Consider the following 19,210-nt stretch of genomic DNA (forward strand, 5'->3'; position numbering starts at 1 on the left):
CCCTCTCTGAGGGGGTCAAAGTTTCGCCCCCTATAGACACCGATGGAACCAGCTGACTATGCCGGGGCGCCGGCAACCACAGCCACTCGGTCTTGGAAGGGTTGAGTCTGAGTCTGTTCCTCCCCATCCAGACCCGTACGGCCTCCAGGCAACGGGTCATCACGTCAAGGGCATCGTTGGGGTGACCTGGGGTGGAGATGTACAGCTGAGTACAATCCTTTGCATCAACCCGCCCATGCCCACTCACCCACGCTCACCTGGCGGCACTCATGGCCACGCCTTCCTGGTCACGCCCACCTGCTGCAGTGAGTCGTCCCATTCCCCCAAGGGCACATTCAAGGCTTATGGATCAGAAATTTGATCTGTCTTCCTGCCTTTCTCAGTAAAGTTGAGCCTTTCAAGACACATTCTCCAAGGGAGGAAGAACTTCCTAACTTTGGGAGAAGGAGCAACCAGCAAAGATTATCTAAAATTGATCAGCTATAAATTCTAGGTAAGCTGCTGCCTAGGTTACAACTGTTAACACGCACAATATGTTGGGGCCAAGAAAGGAAATCACTGGTAAGACTTTGTTAGGAAGGATCACCAAGGGAGCTTTGGATCTCACACTAAAATAGTGAAATTTTGTTATGTTCGGGTTAGGGTTAGGGTTAGGGTTAGGGTTCCCATGGGACAAAGGACACCCTAGGTGTCTTTAATTTCCTTCCCTTTTTGAATTGTCTGCAGTCTTTTCCTTCCTTTTCTTCATTAGGCTCGTAGCCAAGAACTGGAATCCATGCAGCAAACTGTGGAGGAGCTACGGCTGCAGATCCAATCCATGGATGGCACCAAGGGCTGGTTCGAACGGCGGCTTAAAGAGGCGGAGGTACTGATTTGGAAGAGATATGGAGTAGTAACTCCTTCCAGTTGTAGAAATCAGTTTTTGTGTATCTATTGATCCAATTTGACATCTCAGTATTGGGCCATAACTTAGAAATTGGCATTCTCTGGATGGGCCAGTCAGGTTTCCTTCTAGTCTTTTATTGAGCATCTGATTTTTGTCCTCTTCCCCAGGAGTCGATAGAGAAGCACCAGCTGGAACACATGGAGGGCCTGAGAATCTGCAAAGAGCAGCATGCAGCTGATTTACAGGTATTGGGCGCTGCAAATTGTCTATTCCTCCCCAGGCATGAGAAATGACAGAGATTTATTTGCTTCCATGCTGTCTGGCATAACAATGCCAATTTCTCAGTTAAGGGGTTTTGTCTGCTTCTGCCATTTAGGTGTGACTTATTGCACCCAATCGGTTGATACGGTGCTGATGTGAAGATCAGCCTGCTTTTATCTACAGTGGACTGGCTGCTAGGTCTAATGAATTTCTGGTCCCTTCCAGACATGTTAATGTAAGACATGGCTAGGGGGATCTGTAGCCCTCAGTGCTGGTGATCTTCCATTCCCAGCAGTCTCAGCCAGCGAGACTGATGTGAGGGATTCTGGGAATTGTAATTCATAAAATCTGGAGGGCCACAGGTTCTCCACACATAACAATTCTAAAAAATATGCCATAGCGCTTTTCTGAATCGCTCAAGAAGAACCTCTTTCATGAATGTGAATGAGTGATTTTTTCTGAAAAAAAGTTTTTATCACATTGGATTCCTGATTGAGTTTACAACTTTAGTCAGAAAAAATCAACATTAAAAGAGCATATAAAGAATTGGAAAAGGTACATAATATGTCTACGTGTTTAAATAAAAAGTTCTTTGCTTGAGAGCACTGATTTTAGATAGACTTTTTGGGGGAGAAATTCCATAACTGGATTGCTGTAGGCAGAAATGTTATCAACCTTTCCTTTGATTAATCACTGAGAGAAAGGCTGGAAAGTGACAAACTGCTTAAGGCTTTCACGGTAAACTCAAGTGCAAACACTTTTGTCATTGAAACCTTTTTAAAATAGGCAGGATGTGAGCATTTATCTGTATCTTATATTCCAGCCTGGCTAAGGTTGGACCCCTCTGGGACTAGGCTTGAGCAGATATCAGAAGAATAAGGAAATGTCCATATTTAAAGTAAGATTTGTACTGGGAAATCTCTGGTAGATGTCCTGATCTCCTTGGAGAGGCAAGTATCATCGAGGGGAAAAAAAGCCTTCTGAGTTGCTGCTCCCGGCTGTCTTCTCTCGTTCAAGCTTTTCAAATTAATAAAATAGCCACAGTAACTATTTAAATGCAGCTTTTCCAGCTAGTCTCGTCTTCGGCTTTCTCTTTAATTAAAACAGGCATTCCAGAGGTAGCTGGTAGCAAAACACCCGAGGGCTTTTGAAATAATATTACTGAGGTGGAATTTTAATCTACTTTTTATTGGTGTTTGATTTGTATGGTCTACAGCAGAGTTCCCCAAAATTTTCAGCTTTGTGGACTGGCGGGGGGGGGGGAGAGGGGATGGTTCTGCATGTGCATTGGGCAAGAGGGCATTCAGTTGAGTGGGTGATGCACATGTGAGCTCACCTGCCACTTCTGGGGCCTGGTTCCGAATGGCTAAAGGCTCACTGGTGGGCCATAGCCCAGGGGTTGGGGACCCCTGGTCTACAGTGGAATGGTTAGGCAGGTTAATATCAGTCTTCCTCAGGCATGTTTAGTACTACAGTCCCCAAGATTCCCAGCCAGCACATAGCCATTGGCAAAGGCAGTGAATCACCTATAATTTAAAGGGGACTTTGTAGCTCACCTCAGCCTTGAGTGTTACATTTGTGGTGCTGATTCTCCCATCTACCAGCACCAACCTCACATTATCAGTCTTTTGGTCCCAGAGAGGCGCTACTGGACAAATTGAAATCTGTTTAGCTATCGTGCGTTTCCCCACTATGATCCCTGAATTTCTCCATAAGTTTATGGCGGCAAAGGGTGGAGGTGGGATGGGAAGGGAAGATAACCAGGACTGTTTTAATAAAAATCATGCCATGCTCAACAAAATCCATCAAAGTTCCTTAAGGATGATAAATGGATGATAAATGCAGGCTGTTGGCCTGAAAATGTAGATTGAGATGCCATGTCCAGCAACTCTTAAGGTTTAACAGTTCTTGCTGTTGAACTGGATGGGATCTTTGCAGCTAATGTGAAGAACAGCGGATCAGAGCCCTTGGAGAGGAGAATTATTGAGACGGTGGCTATAGAAATAGAAGGAAGGAAGGAAGGAAGGAAGGAAGGAAGGAAGGAAGGAAGGAAGGAAGGAAGGAAGGAGCAATATGTGAACCATCCCTTCTCTTCCTTTACGCTTTTCCTGTTTTCTCCATTGCTGCCTCTTGGGCTCCTTTCACATGTTAGCTGCTTTTTCCTGCAGTGATGAAGAGTAGCTACACGGTAGATTTTAGCCATGCAGTTTGTGCTTTTTCCCTGAAAATGTCTTTCTCAGCCAAGGGCATTTTCCATATAAGAGGAGTAATATGGAAATCTTATTCTGCCTTTTAACTATCTTACCCCTGCCTCTCCTGTTCCAACTGGGTTGTTTCCTCTGCAGTTAAAAGACCAAGAAGTGGAAGCAACTAAGGAGAAACTGCGAGAGATTGAAAAAGCCAGGAATGAGCACATGGACACAGTCAACCGGCTGAAGCAGGTGTGTATGCACTGAGCCTGCCAGCTTCCTCTTGGAACCGGTGCTTGGCAGGTGCACTTCCTTCAACCGTCTGTTCCCTCTCTTCCTGCCAGGACTTGCCCACCTGCTGAATTATGTCTCCTCCTCCAATGTGGTTGCAGTACCCTGGCACGGAGAGACAGACGGTGCTACTGTCCCTCTCCATGTGTTCAAACTAAGGTTTTTGTGGTGGGTTCTTAGAGCGTTAAGAACACAGGCTTCCAAACAATGCCATTCCTGGTTGGGTTAGAAAGAAACTAATCACTACTACATCTGAGCGTAGAACTTCTCATCGTATTCAAGGGAATGATTGAATCACAGAACATAAGGATTGGAAAGAATCTTGGAGATCATCCTAAACCACCCCTCCTCCTAGTGCAGGATTCACTATTTCAGCAGTGTGTACAATCAGCACAATATGGTGCCAAAAGAAAAATGGGGAGAGGGAAAGAAATATATTTTGACACTAGGCAAGCTTTCTTTAGACCTGGGAGGGCAGAAGCAAGTTCTCTACAGATTGCCCTTTTTTAGTTTCTGGATGTGACCAGTGGGGCCTTTACTTGCTAGGAGAGCAAAAAAGCTGCTTTCCTGTAGCTAATGGCAGATGTCAAGCATGTGAGTGCGCTGGCCTTTAGTTCAATAATCCCAATGCAACTATTCAGGCATCCCCTTATCCCAGTTTAGAGAATAGGATTGTTGTCAGCCCTTCAAGGTAGGCTACAAGAAACATTAGAACTCTTGTTTATTAATATGAGCTGGAATAACAAAATCTTGAAAGCCCGATCATATTTCTCTTTCCTTCCATCTTACGCCAAAGAAAATCAAATTCGGGCAATCTTTTTGTTTCTTTCTCAACCAATCAAATTTATTTACAGACTTAAGCCAGATGCAAACAAAACACCTAATAATAGAAATAATACGTTTTTCTATATATGTGTATAATGTCATGGTTCCGATAGACAGAGATGAGAATTAAAAAAATGGCTGCAGCCATGCTCATTGTAGAGTTGGACATATAATAGAAGAACATTAAGTACAGGAAGTCCTCGACTTACAACAGTTCGTTTAGTGACCATTCAAAGTTACGATGGCACTGGAAAAAAGTGACTTCTGACCATTTTTCACACAACCATTGCCGCTTCCTCATGGTCACATGATCAAAATTCAGATAGTTAGCAACTGGTTCATATTTATGACGGTCGCAGTGTCCCGGGGTCACGTGTTCCCCTTTTGCGACCTTCTGACAAGCAAAGTCAGTGGAGAAGCCAGATTCACTTAACAGCCGTGTTCCTAACTTAACACCTGCAGTGATTCATTTAACGACTGTGCCAAAATTGTAAAGTGGGCAAAATTCACTTAAACAAATGTCTCACTTAGCAACAGAAATTTGGGGCTCTGTTGTGGCCATAAGTCAAGGACTACCTGTATAGTGAAATCTAAAAATAAGAAGAAAGATACTAAAATAAGTCCAAGTAAAATACTATTATAAGAAATTCCAATAATGGCACAGCGTATCATAAGAATAGTAGCACAAACCGAGAGAAGTTATGAAGTTATTTTAGAGTCCTTGCCAAAAGTAGTAACATTATATAGAAATGAGTTTTTTTTTCCTCACGTTTTCTTGTTTTCCCAGGCTAAGCTCCGGCTTTGTTAAGTTGCCACACGCTTCTCAAAAGTCATCTCTTTGCTTTTCTTCAATTTGTGATTGTACTCTTTTTGTGGTAGATGGGCTAATTGGGATTGGAGATAAAGCTAGGGCAGGGGTAGGCAACCTTGGCTCTTTTATGACTCGTGGACTTCAACTCCCAGAATTCCTGAGCCAGCCATGCTGAGGGGAAAGAGAAAAGTTTCCAAGCTGAGCCATGCTGGCTCAGGAATTCTGGGAGTTGAAGTCCACGAGTCCATGAGTCCGCAAGGAGAAGGGCGGGATATAAATCTAAAAAAATAAAATAAATAAATAAAATAAAAAAGCCAAGGTTGCCTACCCCTGAGCTAGGGGAAGTAGATTTGGTGCATTTTTTTTTCCTTCATAGTATGACATTTTCTAAGTAGTAGAAACTCTGCTTCTATCCCACCCTGGAGAATGAAGGTGAGGAAGAGATCCCATCGCTTGCAGCTCAGCAGTCCTACTTTGCAAAGAGGGGCCATTGTAAAGATGAGATGAACGGAGAAAGAAATAGTGAGCTGCGCTGCTGCTAACCACGTGTGATAGAGATACCATTTTGATTTATGAAGTGAACAGTTATGTCTCTTTGGCAGGAAGTGAAGGACACAGTAGATGGGCAACGGATCCTGGAGAAGAAAGGAAGTGCAGCAGTAAGTTGGAGGGGTTCTCGATGGAAATTGGGCGGGGGGTCTAAGAGTGTGCACATCATACTTCGTCTGGCTGGTTGAGCTATTGTGACCTCAGCTTGCTGTTCTTTTGCTTTTCTCTATTAACCTCTGAGATGATTTTATCAGGGAGCTAGGACAGTTTTTGTCTCTGTTCCATCCCCTTTGTGAAGCCTGAAGGAAATGTGAAGTTGAGAATTGCTGGCAAACTATAAGACAAGACTGCTAAATTCCAGTCTACCATCACCAGTTTTAAAAAAAAGAAAGTTGGAAACATCAAGCCATGTGAAGCTGGCAGAATTGGCAAACAAGAACCATTTGGTTTCCTGGAAAGATTTTTATTGTTACTCGGGTAATGGAACATTATTCCAACTGATAAAGTCCCTTCACCTTAAATGCATTAAATTACAATGGAGTCACGCCCACTTCTCTTACTCCACCGAGCTATATTTCACGCTGGTCTGGCTTCTCTCCTCACTGTTGCTGGTTATTTAAGCAACCAGAAAGAATAGTGTGAGTTGCTTGAATAAAGATTATTCCAGAAGTTGGAGATGCTTCACATGATGGATGGTATCCTCATGGAAAACCTCTTCCTTCCATTCTGAGAAATTAGCCTCCCTGCTCAGATGCTAAGCTTTCGGTACATGCCAGCAACTGCAGATTGCTAAATTGTGCAGATGCCTAGCCAATGCCTAATTCCAAAGTCTTCAAAACTGCCTTTGTTTTACTTTCTGACCTTAATTGTAGTGTTGTGATTCCAAGATTTCCTCATGTCCACCCACGTGAATGTACTACTTACAGAAATTAAAATGACACATTTGCAATTCTTATCTTTTTGTATAGAAGAGGTGGTTGTAATCCAATGCTAATGAAAGAGAAGTACAGTAGACCTTAGTGATCGCTCATTCAGCCTTATGGCCATTCCTCAGAGTTCTTGTTGTGCCCCCACAGTCAAGGGATCACAATTTGTGCATTTGGTAACTGATGCACAATTTGCCAGTCATGGTGTCTTGCAGTCACGTGATCTTCACTGCTGGCTTCGGACAAGCAAAATCAGTGGGGAAGCCGACAGGAAGTCACAAGTCACGGTCATGTGATATTGCGCTTAATGACCATGCACAATTGTAAGTTGGCATGGTCACATGATTTTACACTTTTTTGACTGTGTCACTTAGCAACAGGGTGCCTGGCCCCAATTACGTTAGTTAACTTCCTATATTATGCATGTGCTGAATAGCAGGCTTGCTTGCTTATCTTGTGCAAAGAGAACTAAACTGGGAGTGGGACAGCCAGTGGTGGGACTAAGCATCAGTGAATCCAGCTTTGATTTCCTCCACATCTCTCTTTTCCCCACGAACAGTTGAAGGACCTCAAAAGACAGCTTCATCTGGAAAGGAAGCGAGCAGATAAACTTCAGGAGCGCCTGCAGGAGATCTTGACCAACAGCAAGAGTAGGACAGGTAAGAGGCGACCATCATGGCTGTGAGGGGAGAGGGGACAACGGCTTTGTGTATATAGGAGTTTGGGTATTTTTCCCTCTCTACTTTATTGTTGTTGTTGTTGTTAATTGCGAAGTCGTGTCCGACCCATCGCGACCCCATGGACAACGTTCCTTCAGGTCTTCCTGTTCTCTACCATCTTCTGGAGTCCATTTAAGTTCACGCCTACTGCTTCAGTGACTCCATCCAGCCACCTCATTCTCTGTCGTCCCCTTCTTCTATTGCCCTCAATCTTTCCCAGCATTAGGCCCTTCTCCAGTGAGTCCTTCCTTCTCGTTAGGTGGCCAAAGTATTTGAGTTTCAACTTCAGGATCTGGCCTTCTAAAGAGCAGTCAGGGTTGATCTCTTCTAGGACTGACCGGTTTGAACACCTTGCAGTCCAAGGGACTCCCAGGAGCTTTCTCCAGCACCATAGTTCAAAGGCCTCAATTCTTTGTCGCTCAGCCCTTCTTATGGTCCAACTTTCACAGCCATACATTGCAACTGGGAAAACCATGGCCTTGACCATACGCACTTTATACTTTATACAGTGTTGTAATTCAGCCGGTGGCCCAGCCTTGAATGCAGCCATTGGGGCCATTAATTCTCAAATGCAAAGATGGCTTCTTATTCTGAATTTTGGTATCGGAAAGTATCTTTGCGTCTGAGTAACTTCAGCCCCTTGTCTAGAATCCCTTTAGTACTGAGCAGTTTTAGTGGGTTTACATTTTGCGCATTTAAATAATATTCCTACTTTAAGTCATTTCGCCTTCAAAACAAAACTCAACGACCTCAAAAGCATTCTTTTTGTTTCATCAGGATGACTAATTCAGCATGTTTTTTCCCAAATGTATTTTGGGAACTTTAGAAATTTGCTTTGAAAGACACATTTACACGTGCACCTCTGTTGGAGCTTAGACCTTTGTGGTAAAGGCAGCCAAGTGCCAGCATTTCTCTACCTTTTCCTCCCTGTGGAGAAAGAGCAGGCACAATGATCCATTTGCAGCTGTTACAGTGTGAGTTGTGCAATGGTTTGCCAATAAAATTGCTCATATAGGCAAAAATCTGAGCTCTACCTAGGCAGAACAGGAAAAGTTTATTGCATAAGATTCTATAATGCTATCAGATTCATTTTTGGCTTCTAGACTCTAAGGGAAGGATATAGGATGCGCTGTGGGATGAGATCCACCACTTGTGGGGAGAACTCCAGCTCCACTAGTTGGGTTCAGGAGATGGTCAGCACCTCACTAGGAGAAGGGGTGGTACCAGTTGCTTTAGAGGTGCAATATATTTCTTGTTAAAGAAGACTTTCCTGGATCCAAGCATTGGACAGCTTCCACTGCATCTCCAACCTTCCCTTTTGTAGGAAGGATGTAGAGGAGGAGGCATCAGCTGCAGAATTCAAGTAGATTATCTTGACCCCTTTTTTAGTCTGGATTTAGGCCTGGAAACAGAATGGAAAATGTAACAGGTTATTCTGATGAATGGCTTTTGTTGGCTTTGTTAGGTAAGAAGAGCGCATCCCTCTTGGTTCTTTTAGCATTTAGTACCAGTGACCACGATATACTTCTGAATTATCTGCAAGGACTGGAGAAGGGAGGCTCTGTATGGTGTTTCTGCTCTTTCCTGGGTGGGTGTTTCCAATCAGTAGAGAAAAAGAGGCTGTCTAGCTGATTGCTTCCTTGTTGAGTGCTGCAATATTTGCTCTTCTTTCTTCTAATTTTGGAAATCTAACGATTTCATGTAAATTTTAAAAAGCAGATGAGAGAGGTTATCTTATTAATGTGGGGTGATCTATTAATATGCTGCTGATTCCTCAGTTATTTTATACACACACACACACACACACACCTCAGACTAAGCAAGAAATATGGTGGAGTTCTTGACCGTGGTGCAGATCTGAATGGGATGAAACAAACAGAATTCTGGCACAACAGAAGACTATTTATTTTTTAAAATTTTGGCTCTAATTAGCTCCTATTATTATTCTGCGTTGTACTCAGCATGTCCATGGCTTGAGGATTTTCCTGGATTCTTAGCTATTGTTAGACTAGACCTGCAGTTAGAAGCTGTGATCAAAGGAACCTGGTGTACAGGTTGTGGCCCTAATTGGAGCAGAAGATATTCTTATTTTTCCATAAATGCTTTTTCCAACAATGTAGAGAAGACAGTTGTTTTGTTTGACAGGTAAAAGAAAAAAATTCTGACAGATCTCCTGCACAGCATTTAAAAGCCTACCAGATATTCTGATTTATCCCCTGCCCACCTGTAGCTCTGAGCCTCCCTGAAAGAGTGTGCAAGTTTGTAGATTTCTATCAGCATTTGTTATAACATCATTTTTAAGACGTGAACTTAATCCTGGGAACAAATGAAATATTTGAAGCAAAATACACATCTATTTCCAGAACTTGCACTGGTAGCAGTTTTGAGATCTCCTAGATCAGCACTGTCACGAACATAAGCTGTATTCCAGGAGGGAGAAATGATGCTGTCTCCAATTTCCAGACACCACAGGAATAGGAATCCAGCTGTCCAGCTTGTAGAGTGCTCAATCAGACACCTGGCCGTCCCAGCTGTGTGTGGTCTGGAGGGAGGGGAACCAGGCAAGTTGAAATTGCTCCCAGGGAAGTAAGCATTAAAACATTAGATCAGCTCAGTGAGTCTTCTGGGAAGAGAGAGAATGCTGGGAAGTGCAATTATTGTATTTGTCTGTGTTGAACTCTTTTGAATGGGGGAAAGAGGAGAAGATGAGTTAGGATTGGAGCAGAGCCGGGCTGCCTAGTCAGGATGGCAGATGAAATAGAATGAACAAAGGTGGGGAAAAGGCTTTTTTTTTTTAAAGGGTAGCTCTGGGTTTGGGCATCTTTGCCCACTGGTAATATATGAATGACATAGTTAGGTTGCAAAACTAGGAAAATCCACCTCAGTGAAGCGTATTGAGAGCTCTGGAGAAGGTGCCATCAAATATGGCCCAGAAGCCATGCTCCTTGACTCCTTTGCCCAGTGGATAAAATGAGGATTTTTAAATCATAACCTGCTAAACTGCTGTCTGGTACCCAAAGAGTCTAGTTATCTCCAAAGTGTTCCTCTTGCCCTTTACTGCTTTATAAACCTGTGTCTCCTGTACTGCATGCACAAGGCCACATTCATGAGCTGAGTTATTTATGTGCACTAGGGCCCTCTTACTGTTGCTGAACTTTGCTATTTCCCATGCTTATCGGTCCCGCTGCTTATACTTATGAAACAGCTGGAGGAATATTGGTGCCATATCTTGTCATTGGGTCTCCTCCTTAATCACAACCATGCCTCGAGTGGGAAAGATGGTAAACTGTTTTCAGCACACATTGATCTTGGAACTGTGATGTATGATTTATATAGGCACAATCCATCCATTCTAAGCTTCTCTGCCCTCAGCTTTACAAAAGGGATTGCTAGTTGCATAAAACAGCCTGTATATTTCTCCCTCTTTAAAGCAAGGCTGAAGCAAACAGTTTTCCTGAACCCCAGGCAACCTACAAACTGCTTGTTTATCTTGCTGCTTTGCTCTAGGGCCCCTGGTACAAGAAAGATTGTCTTAATTTTCTGGGTTTCTCTGTTGTTCCTGTGCAAAGCAGAAAATGTGCAAAGCAGGCCTGTTTTCCAGTATAAAATCGACTTTTTCTCTCTTTCTTCCTTTGGCAAAAGAACAGTGACCTCCAGCTTAGCCTATTGCTAAAAGAAAAGATTAGGCTGTGGAGAAAGACAGGCCTCTGCAGCATCAATAACCCAGAATGGTCCTTGAATGAACATGTAGTTTCAGGCCTGGGTCAGAATTAGGGAGATGCCTGTGCTTCTCTACTTCAGGCTGCCAGCACTGAACAGGTCTCTTATTTTTCTGATTGAATTAAAAATTAAACATCCAGGCTGAGCAGCTGCTGTGTTTGCTGTAGGATCTTTCACTTCCTACGCACCCAGCACTCTCCTTTTGAGAAGCTCTTGAAGTTGTGTTGGATGGTTGGACAACTGCTAAAAATCCCATTTCTGGCATCAGCGGTGCAGAGAATTTATGAAACAATGCAGTATCAACCTGGTTGGTGGTCTAGATGGGAAGACACCGTGCCCTTCCTTGTAATAAGATATCTGTTTCTACAGGCAGATGTAGATGTCAGTATGGAAAAGAAGAAATGCCTTTTCCATCCTCAACCTTTCTTTTCTTATTAATTGAGGCATGGCAGACTAAAACGGATCTCTGTTTGCTGAAATGCTATTACATTTAGATTCTGCTGCATGCGCTCTGCTCCCCTTTCCATTTTTTTTACACTTATCGAAGTATAAAAACTGGGAGAATTTATACAAAAGATGTCACAAAGGAACATGACCAAGAAGCAGGGAGGAGCTACAAAGATGTTGGTAGGATTCTGTCGATTGTCTAGGACGGGATACAAGTTTGATCCAGTGTCCTGACGGTCCCTAAATGGTTGTCGCTCTTGTTGAGCAGTGACCTTAGAACAATGGTGGTGAACCTATGGCCTCTCTGTGGGCACGCACGCCCTGCCCTGGAGATGGCAACCATCCCTCTTCAACGAGCCGCCCGCTAACTTCCCAAGGTCCCATGTGGCCGGATGCATCCCAGCATGGCTGGTTTCCCTCCCCCCCATCCCATCCCTCCTGGCTCGCATGCTCTCCTTTTCCCAGGTATGACCCACTGCATCGCCTCATCAGCTGTCGGCCGGTCGTCCAGCTCAGAGGCGGATTCTCTGAACTGCTGGCGGTGGGCTGCGGAGCCCCAGAGTGCACCGGTTGGGGGGCCGGCAGGCTGTGGCTGCTGACAGACACTGTCGGCCCCCATGCGCTCGCTGGCCTCTGTGTGCAGGGGCCGATGGTGTTAGGCAGCAGCCGCCCCGACCCCTGCCTCGCCTTGCCCTGTGACTATGGCACCCCTGCCCTGCCTCGCCTTGCCTCACCTCACCCCGCAGGACGAGCCTCCTGCCCACCGCCCCACCTGCCAGAGACCCCCTGGATCTCCCCCAACCCTGCCCGGCCCCGACAGGCATCCCTCCCCACGAGCAACATTGAGGTGACCATGCCCACCTTGGCCACATCCACCCAGTCTGCCATGACCACCACAGCCACGCCCACCCAGTGGGCCATGCCCACCTGGCACCCGGCGATAAATAAGTGGGAAAACTCAACGTCAAACCCGTGAGCCAGAGATTTTCCAAGCGGTAGTGACGGAATCTTGTTCAGTAACTTTCGTAACCCATCGTTCATTACCTGTTTGAGAAAGGGGTAGTCCCTTCCGTTCGGAGTCTTATTCCTTCGATAGGACCGTATTCCTTGAAGGGTAAACCCCTTCTTTCTTTTCCATGTCGGACCTAAGTAGGCTGAGATTAAATAGCAAACCTGCCTTAGTTCTCCTCAAAGCTGTACGACCCGTCTTGCAGAGGTGGTGTCTGTGTGGGAGCGTGTGGGGTGCACAAAGACCAAGCGAGGCCTTTAAGAGAAGCCATTATATTCCTCCTCATACTGTAAAAGAAATCCGGCTTGCCTAAAGCTATCTCAGAAAAGCCTGGTAAAAGGATAGAATTGGATCAGGGCCATCATAACTTCTCATTCTTTATCACTGTAAAGAGTAATCTGGATCTGCTGCTGAGCTCTGCTTTTGCTGTTGTCTTTCTGTTACTGTATGTCAGGGGTCTTCAAACTTGGGCCTTTTATGACTTGTGGACTTCAACTCCCAGAATTCCTCAGCCAGCGTATGCTGGCTGAGGAATTCTGGGAGTTGAAGTCCACAAGTCATAAAAGGCCCAAGTTTGAAGAGCCTTGCTGTATGTGCTTGTGTGCCTTTATTTCTGCAAAGAGATCATACTGGCTGGGGCTAATGGGAGCTGGCAACCAGGACACTTAGAAAGCCCTAGTTTGAAGAATCTTAAGTCAAGAAGTCTAAAATAGAATAGGTAGCAGCTGTTGCAGTTTTTCCCCTTTTAGGTCTCCTTGGTAGCCTGCATTAACCTTGTTTATCTTACCTTTTGGAAGGCTGGTCCTTGTTTTCTGCTAAAACCACCGTTTTCAAAAGCAAAAGAAAGCTAGCTCAGTTGTTTCAGTGGATTGGTGATGCACCAGATGGCCTGTATTGGAAGCTATATTCTGCAATCTGCTTTCTTAAAAGTGCCCCTTGCCTTTTCGGTTTACATAAGCGTGTAATTTTCTGAAGTAGATTCACATTCTTGGGTTTTTCCTGATTTCAAAATGGCAATCATTTTTCCCCCTTTTTATGTGCATAACACTCTTGTATGATGGATAAGATGGGTTACACTATGATATAGTAGGTTGATTTGCACAATACATTCACTGTACAATGTGCTAGTGTTTCCCCCCCCCCCATACCATCTGCCTCCTCTGAAGAAAATTGGAGAAGCAAGTTTGCAAACTCCCTAACCATAGTAGTTTATGATTAAGCTCGATACCCAAATGCAGCATGCATGCTGGTTACAGTCACTACGCCTCCCATAGTCCCCCCCATGATTTATGGTAAGTTGGTTTATGGTTTTAAAGAATGGTGGAAATTATTACTCGCCTGCCTTGGAATAATACAGTTAGCCAGAGGCTGACAATCTGAAACATGGTGCCCTGAGGCTTGTAGGCTCACCCAAGTAATTTAACAGATATCTTTAATTTTTAAAATCAGAATTATGATAGGCAAAAGCCAAGCAACAGCTGCCAACTTTATTTGGGTTTTCAGAAATATTCTGGGCCCCATAGAGATCCCAGATATATTATAGAAAACAAAATTAAATAATATTGGTGGTTTGGTTCAAGACAGCAACACAACCTAGCCCAGGGGTCGGCAACCTTAAACACTCAAAGAGCCACTTGGACCCGTTTCCCAGAGAAAAGAAAACACTGGGAGCCGCAAAACTTGTGTGCGTATGCGCGTGCGCACGGAAGGGGTAGGGAGCTTGATTGAAGAGTTTAATTAAAAAGAAATAGAGGCTGCTGTGCATGAGTTCTCTCTCTCTCTCTCTTTCCTCTCCCTCTCTCTCCTCTTTCTCTTCCCCCCCCTCTCTCTTTCCTCTCTCTTTCTCTTTCCTCTCCTTCTCTCTCTTTCCTCTCCCTCTCTCTCTTTCCTCTCTCACTCTTTCTCTCTTTCCTCTCCCACTCTCTTTCTCTTTCCTCTCTCTCTCTTTCTTCTCTCTCTCTCCCTCTCTCTCTTTCTCTCGCTCGCTCTCTTTCTCTTTCTCTCTCTTTCCTCTCCCTCTCTCTTTCCTCTCCCTCTCTCTTTCTCTCTCTTTCCTCTCTCTCTTTCTCTCTCTTTCCTCTCTCTCTCTCTCTCTCTCTCTCTCTCTTTCTTTCCTCTCCCTCTCTTTCCTCTCTCCCCTCTCTCTTTCTCTTTGTCTCTCTCCCTCTCTCTCTCTTTCCTCATTCCCTCTCTCTCTCTCTTTCTCTCCCTCTCTCTCTTTCTCTCCCCCCCCTCTCCCCTCTCTCTCCCTCTCTCTCTCTCCCTCTCTCCGATCTTCTGCTCACCTGGCAAGCTGGCTTCAGGCTCTTCTCCAACAAGCTGACACACATTCTTATTGGGCTGGCTCTCTCCTGCCCTTCCTGCTTCCTGCAGAGATGCATCAAAGGGAGGAGCCCCACCCAATAAGCTTGTCAGCTCATCGGAGAACAGCGTAAGACTATTCTCTTTTACACACACACACACATACAGAGAGAAAGAGAGAGAGGGAGAGAGAGAGAGAAGCGCAGGTGCCTCTCTCTGTCTCTCTCTCTGCAAATGGCAGAGGAGGCTGGGAGCTGCAGGAGAAGGCTCAAAGAGCCACATGAGGCTCCGGAGCCGCGGGTTGCCGACCCGTGACCTAGCCAGACAAAGCTAAACTGGGGGCTGTCAAGTCAAGAATAGAGAGGCCATGTGAGACAATAGTGAAAGGGTTGAACTAGGAGCATGGAGTCTGGGTTCTATTCCACTCTCCACCACCACGGATGATAACTGGGTGATTTTGGACCACCCATTCTCTCTTAGACTAGTGAACCTCACAGACTGCTGTTCTGGTGAAAAATAGGAAGAGGAAGTGCTATTCCGGAGCTGCCTTTAGCTCCTGAATGAAAGGCAAGATGTAAATCTAGTTAACAAATAAACATTCTGAGAGGAGAAAGGAAGTAGTAAATCTCACTTGTTTGCTGTCTGGTCAGTTGTGTCTTGTGATGAGCTATGTACACTAGCAGTTTCTTTGTGAATGCACAACTGCCTCCCTCCCTCGGCAGTTGTTTTATGAAAGAGCATGCAACATCTCCTCAAATTTCAATGGTATCCATTGGACACTCCCAAGCTACCCCACTTGTCAATGGATTGAAAATGCTGTTGGTAATGGGAGGAGCCTGAAGACACCAGACTGTTAGTAGCATGCTTATTGCTTTGTTATTTTATGCTGAAGAGGTGCTAATGGCTGTGCTTGGACCTCAGAATAAATTTAATATCCCATCTGGGTCCATTTACTCCTCTCTGCTTTTGTATTTACTTGAATAATGAGCTATGCTTAACTTTGGTTTCTCAACCTATGGATTGATTCTTCCTGCTTTCAAGCAAATCCTACATAAGATTAATCACAAATTGCCCATTTCGGGCAATGTGACAACCGTAGTTAGTCTAAAAGAAAAATGGAAGCTATTGAATTTCTCCTCACAACTTCCCCAGTTGAGGACCAGCACCTAAATTTAATCATGAGCGAGGCTCAATTCCCATCTAAGAGCTCTTGATATCCTCTGAATATATTGGAGCATAACCTCCAGAATTATCAATTATGAGAATTCTGTGGTTTGTTGTCTCATACGTCAGCAAACTCTAAATCAGAGTTTATTGTGAAGTCCAGAGGCAGGTAGTTCAAAAATATCTAGCCCCCCTCTCCCCCCATAACTGAATAGAAATTGCTTTTGGATTCTAGTCATTTTCAAAAGAAGGTGGGCTAAACTAGATGCATGTCAGGTTGGCTTTAACTATATTCAGATCATGATTGTAAATTGATCAAAGAGAGAAGCAACCTGGAATTAAGGAGAAACTTCCTGACAGTGAGGACAATCAACCAGTGGAACAGCTTACCCCCAGAAATCGTGGGCGCTCCATTACTGGAGATTTTTAAGAAGAGACTAGACATTCATCTGTCTGAGATGATATAGGTTCTCCTCCTTGAGCAGGGGGTTGGACTAGAAGACCTCCAAGGTCCCTTCCAGCTCTATTCTATTCTATTCTATTCTATTCTATTCTATTCTATTCTATTCTATTCTATTCTATTCTATTCTACTCTATTCTATTCTATTCTATTCTATTCTGTAACACATTAGTACATTAAGGATTCCTCATTTAAAAATAATCTCATTCATTTCCTTATGCACATCATCCCTGTATGATAGTACATCATATGATGCTACATGATCATCTCTCCTGAAATATTTTTTGTTGATCTGCTCATCTAGATGTACCAGAGTAACAATTTTTTTAAAAAAATATAAAGATTCCAAATGAGACTGCCTGGTTTGTTTTGTTTTTTTATTATTACTTTACATTTTACTTTACACTTTATTTTACTTTACTTTAAAAAAAAGAAGTGTAAATCGAAAGTTTTAAAGTAGAACATTCAACACATACACAAACTGAGACTGGGAACAAAAAATGTGCTGTGTTCATACAAAAAGTAATTTGGACCTTGCAGTCAAAGCTTCTGAAGGTTTTGGGCTGAGTTACTTCTCTATGCTTTTCCTCCATTCACAACTCTCTTTAGCAGCCTTTGCATTAGACACAAGCTATCTTAATGCTAGTCTTAAGCACCATTAATGCTAACCTGTGCCCACAAATTCCTGCATGACATATTTAAGAAAACAGCATCCTGGCTTGTATGAACTGTGATTTAGGCCAGTAGAGGGAGTCTGAAGACTTTATGGGGGTTGTGGAAACATAAGGCCCAAAAGCTGTTCTTACCCTTTGCCTGTGTTAGTCCTGCAAGGTAGTCCACCCAAGAAGCACATCCAGAAGTACTAGCTTTGTCTTTATTGTAAGATTACATTAACAGAATCTTGTAAGACTGGAAGTGTTTCTCCCCTCCTTTCTTTTTACTGTTTGGAAAGCTAGGGAAGGCCCTTCTGAAATTCTTCTCAAAGCCATCCTCCACTTCTGTAGGCAGAGACATCTTTTATATGCCAGTTGTTCAGTCTGTGGCTCTCCATTCTGTCTCCCAAAGTGGTTCCCACATACTATTACAACCTCCTAGTCAGGATTGTGCATATTCCTTGTTTGGTCTAGAAGACTCTCACTGTTTTTAGGCCACATGTGATAACTGACACTGCAGAGTGAGGATTTGCTATGCTCAAGGTTAGTTTGTTAATTCTCTGAGGAAGATGTGACATCAGGTGAGATCAGAGTTATGGTCAAAGTGATTAGAAGAGAGGAATTTAAATGCAATTGCTGAAGCAAATCCTTCTAAAAATGGGCAATCTCTCATTGCTTCTGCCTACATCTTTTTCAGAGCATTTGCTATAAAGTTGACTGTGTGAAAAAACAGAATCATATTTCTTACATGTCCACAAACTATTCTATCCACCTGCTAGTTTTGTTTCAAAGCCTGGAAAAATGAAAAAGCCATGATGACAATTTAATCAGAGTTGAAGGTAGTTGACCTCTGAAGAAGCAATGGCCCATTGAAGATGGCTCCATTACAAAACTGATAACCACAGCAAAACAAGGACTTGGGGGAATCAGTGCCTCAGAATTCCTCTCTGAACAAAGGGAAGGACCTGGGATCACCTATAAGCACTCCACACAGAGGATCTCTTGCAAGAAGACCATAAAACAGTGGTCTCCAGCGGGTTTCTGAGCTCTGGGAGCCAAAGAAGAGTCAAATTTGCAGTACAGAGCATTCAGACGAACACTGGGTTTGCCCATTTCCTTTCTTAATCACTTCAGGAAATGTTTTTTAGAATGTTAAGAACCTTCAGAACAATACGTTTCATCACATATCTTCACAGAGTTTGACTCTGTGGCTCCCGAGGATGTGGACAGGATCCTGGGGAGGCTGAATGCAACCACATGTTTATTGGATCCGTGTCCCTCCTGGCTGGTACTGGCGGCTCGGGAGGGTACACAAGCCTGGCTCCAGGGAATTATAAACGCTTCTTTACGGGAGGGTGCCTTCCCCGCGGTCCTAAAGGAGGCGGTGGTGAGGCCCCTCCTTAAGAAGCCTTCCCTGGACCCAGATGTATTGGCTAACTATCGCCCAGTCTCCAACCTTCGCTTTGTGGCGAAGGTTGTTGAGAGTGTGGTTGCACAGCAGTTCCCTCGGCACCTGGAGGAAACAGTCTATCTGGACCCCCTCCAGTCGGGCTTCAGGCCGGGATACAGCATGGAAACGGCATTGGTCACGTTGGTGAATGATCTCTGGAGGGCCCGGGACAGGGGTTGTTCCTCTGTCCTAGTTCTTTTGGACCTCTCAGCGGCTTTTGATACCGTGGACCACAGTATCATGCTGCGGCGTTTGGGTGAGTTGGGAGTGGGAGGCACTGTTATGCGGTGGTTCTCCTCCTTCCTCACCGACCGTACGCAGTCTGTATTGGCAGGGGGACAGAGGTCGATCCCAAGGCCCCTAACTTGTGGGGTGCCACAGGGGTCGGTCCTCTCTCCGCTTCTGTTCAATATTTATGTGAAGCCGCTGGGGGAGATCATCCGTGGCTTTGGGGTGGATTTCCATCAGTACGCTGATGATACTCAGCTGTACATATCCACCCCGGGCCACCCCAATGATGCCCTTGACGTGATGACCCGATGTCTGGAG

The 19,210-nt window shown here is 44.4% G+C and overlaps 1 protein-coding gene across 1 annotated transcript in view; it reads left to right on the plus strand.

The window, feature by feature from the left end:
• The window catches only part of GRIPAP1 (GRIP1 associated protein 1), a 76,220-nt gene that overhangs the window by 29,813 nt on the left and 27,197 nt on the right, over nt 1-19,210 (plus strand). The window contains exons 17-21 of the mRNA XM_015821111.1: nt 752-865; nt 1,054-1,131; nt 3,493-3,588; nt 5,866-5,922; nt 7,298-7,397. Of these exons, the coding sequence (XP_015676597.1) occupies nt 752-865; nt 1,054-1,131; nt 3,493-3,588; nt 5,866-5,922; nt 7,298-7,397 (445 nt within the window). The remainder of the gene's footprint in view (nt 1-751; nt 866-1,053; nt 1,132-3,492; nt 3,589-5,865; nt 5,923-7,297; nt 7,398-19,210) is intronic.

Source organism: Protobothrops mucrosquamatus, unplaced genomic scaffold (genome assembly GCF_001527695.2).
Source record: "Protobothrops mucrosquamatus isolate PMUCROS unplaced genomic scaffold, P.Mucros_1.0 scaffold_159, whole genome shotgun sequence".
Classification (NCBI taxonomy): domain Eukaryota; kingdom Metazoa; phylum Chordata; class Lepidosauria; order Squamata; family Viperidae; genus Protobothrops; species Protobothrops mucrosquamatus.